The sequence below is a fragment of the Telopea speciosissima genome, chromosome 5 (assembly GCF_018873765.1).
Source record: "Telopea speciosissima isolate NSW1024214 ecotype Mountain lineage chromosome 5, Tspe_v1, whole genome shotgun sequence".
In the NCBI taxonomy this organism is placed as follows: Eukaryota; Viridiplantae; Streptophyta; class Magnoliopsida; order Proteales; family Proteaceae; genus Telopea; species Telopea speciosissima.
In genome coordinates, this window is record NC_057920.1 from 29,415,015 (window position 1) to 29,416,585 (window position 1,571).

General features: G+C 37.6%; 1 protein-coding gene across 1 annotated transcript; it reads left to right on the forward strand.

Moving 5' to 3' along the window:
- The first annotated feature begins 239 nt into the window (after nt 1-239).
- LOC122660777 (mitochondrial import receptor subunit TOM7-1-like) lies at nt 240-764 on the forward strand. The gene has a single exon (XM_043856010.1). It carries the CDS (start codon nt 358-360, stop codon nt 574-576), a length of 219 nt encoding a protein of 72 aa, XP_043711945.1. The 5' UTR covers nt 240-357; the 3' UTR covers nt 577-764.
- The last annotated feature ends 807 nt before the right edge of the window (nt 765-1,571 follow it).

Consider the following 1,571-nt stretch of genomic DNA (forward strand, 5'->3'; position numbering starts at 1 on the left):
ATGAAATTGGTCTCACAAAAATTTTGAGGAAATTACGTTCACAAAACAAATTTGATGAACTCTCAGTCAAAATTTTCAATTGACGAAATTACCCTCGTTAGAAGGAAGATTTTTGGTGATAAGAATAAAGTTCCTCTAGAACCCGAACAACAGCTGTCTATTGGCTTCGTAAGAAGGGATAGTTTTGGCAAGTGATGGAAAGTTCGAATATGACCCAAATCACAACTCTATTTGGTCAGGTTCGCAAACCTTCGAATATTTTCACTTCCACCAGGGGTTTTTAGGGTTACGGTTTTTGAGTCGTCGAGGTCTTGAGAAAGAGGGGAAGCAGATATCACAGCGAAGGATCAATCATCAATGGCGTCTAAGGTTTCTCTCAAAGCGAAAGGCAAGTCTGCAAAAGGCTCAAAATCCTCTGAGGATCGATCGACTGCTAAGTGCTTGAAGGAATGGAGCACTTGGGCGATTAAGAAGGCGAAAATAGTCACTCACTACGGTTTTATTCCTCTCGTGATCATCATTGGTATGAACTCAGAGCCAAAACCACAACTCTATCAGCTCCTGAGCCCTGTCTAAATCGATATCTGGGTTTCCCAGATCGGGAATTTGGTCCAATAGGATGATTTTCGATCGTTTCTTGTCGGTGGGTCGGTTCCTATTTGTCGAATCTACATGAACTGAATCAGTCTTTGTTATTTTCATCCTCTTTTTCTTTGTAGGGTTGTTTTCCTACATGCAGCATAAATAGATCACAATTTTGTTTAGATGGTTGTGGTTTGTTTCGAATTTTTATATGCTCAAGCACCAAAGAATCTATTACAGGGAATGAACTAAAAACTTTCTATTCTGGTTGCGTGCTATGAATTTCTATTTTATATCTTGATTTTACTCTCTTCCTACGCTTGACTTTGGTTCTCAATAGGATCTCTTTGATGGGTTTTATTTCTGAACTGAAATTTGCAGTTTTAAGATATGAAAGTGTGTTTGATGCAGTAGTTTCTTTTTTTGTTATCTTGTTTGAGTGAATTTATCTATCAAATACAGGGACCGATGGATATATTTAGGTCTGTTGTGTGATTGCTGCTTTTGTGTATTTTAATTCAAAAACTCTAGTTGTGGAAAGTAGATCTCTTATTCTCATTCACATACTTTGTTATGCTCTAATTAACCTATACTGAGGAGTTGTGCCTCTCTAATATATCGTTGCTTGAGTATGGTCATTAAATTACCATCAAGAAAAACATGGTGAGCAGATTTTGATTCCTTGGTTTCATGTGATCATTAAGTTTGATATTTAGACTTATGCTTGTATGTACTTTTTATTTTGGATTGATCTGTTAAACTTTGCCTCACTGTTTCGCCAGCTCCTTCTACCCCCAAATACCTTTCTTGTTAGGACATACCTACCCTGCATTAAGAGTGTGTTCCTGTTCGTGCTACTATTGTTTTCTTTTTAGGAGTTTACCTACATTGTTCCCTTTGGGCTTGATGGAAGAGATGCTTCATGCATGTTGTAGTAATGATGGCATGAGAGCCTTGTGATTCGGTTACAAAACCTAGTTTAGCTATGC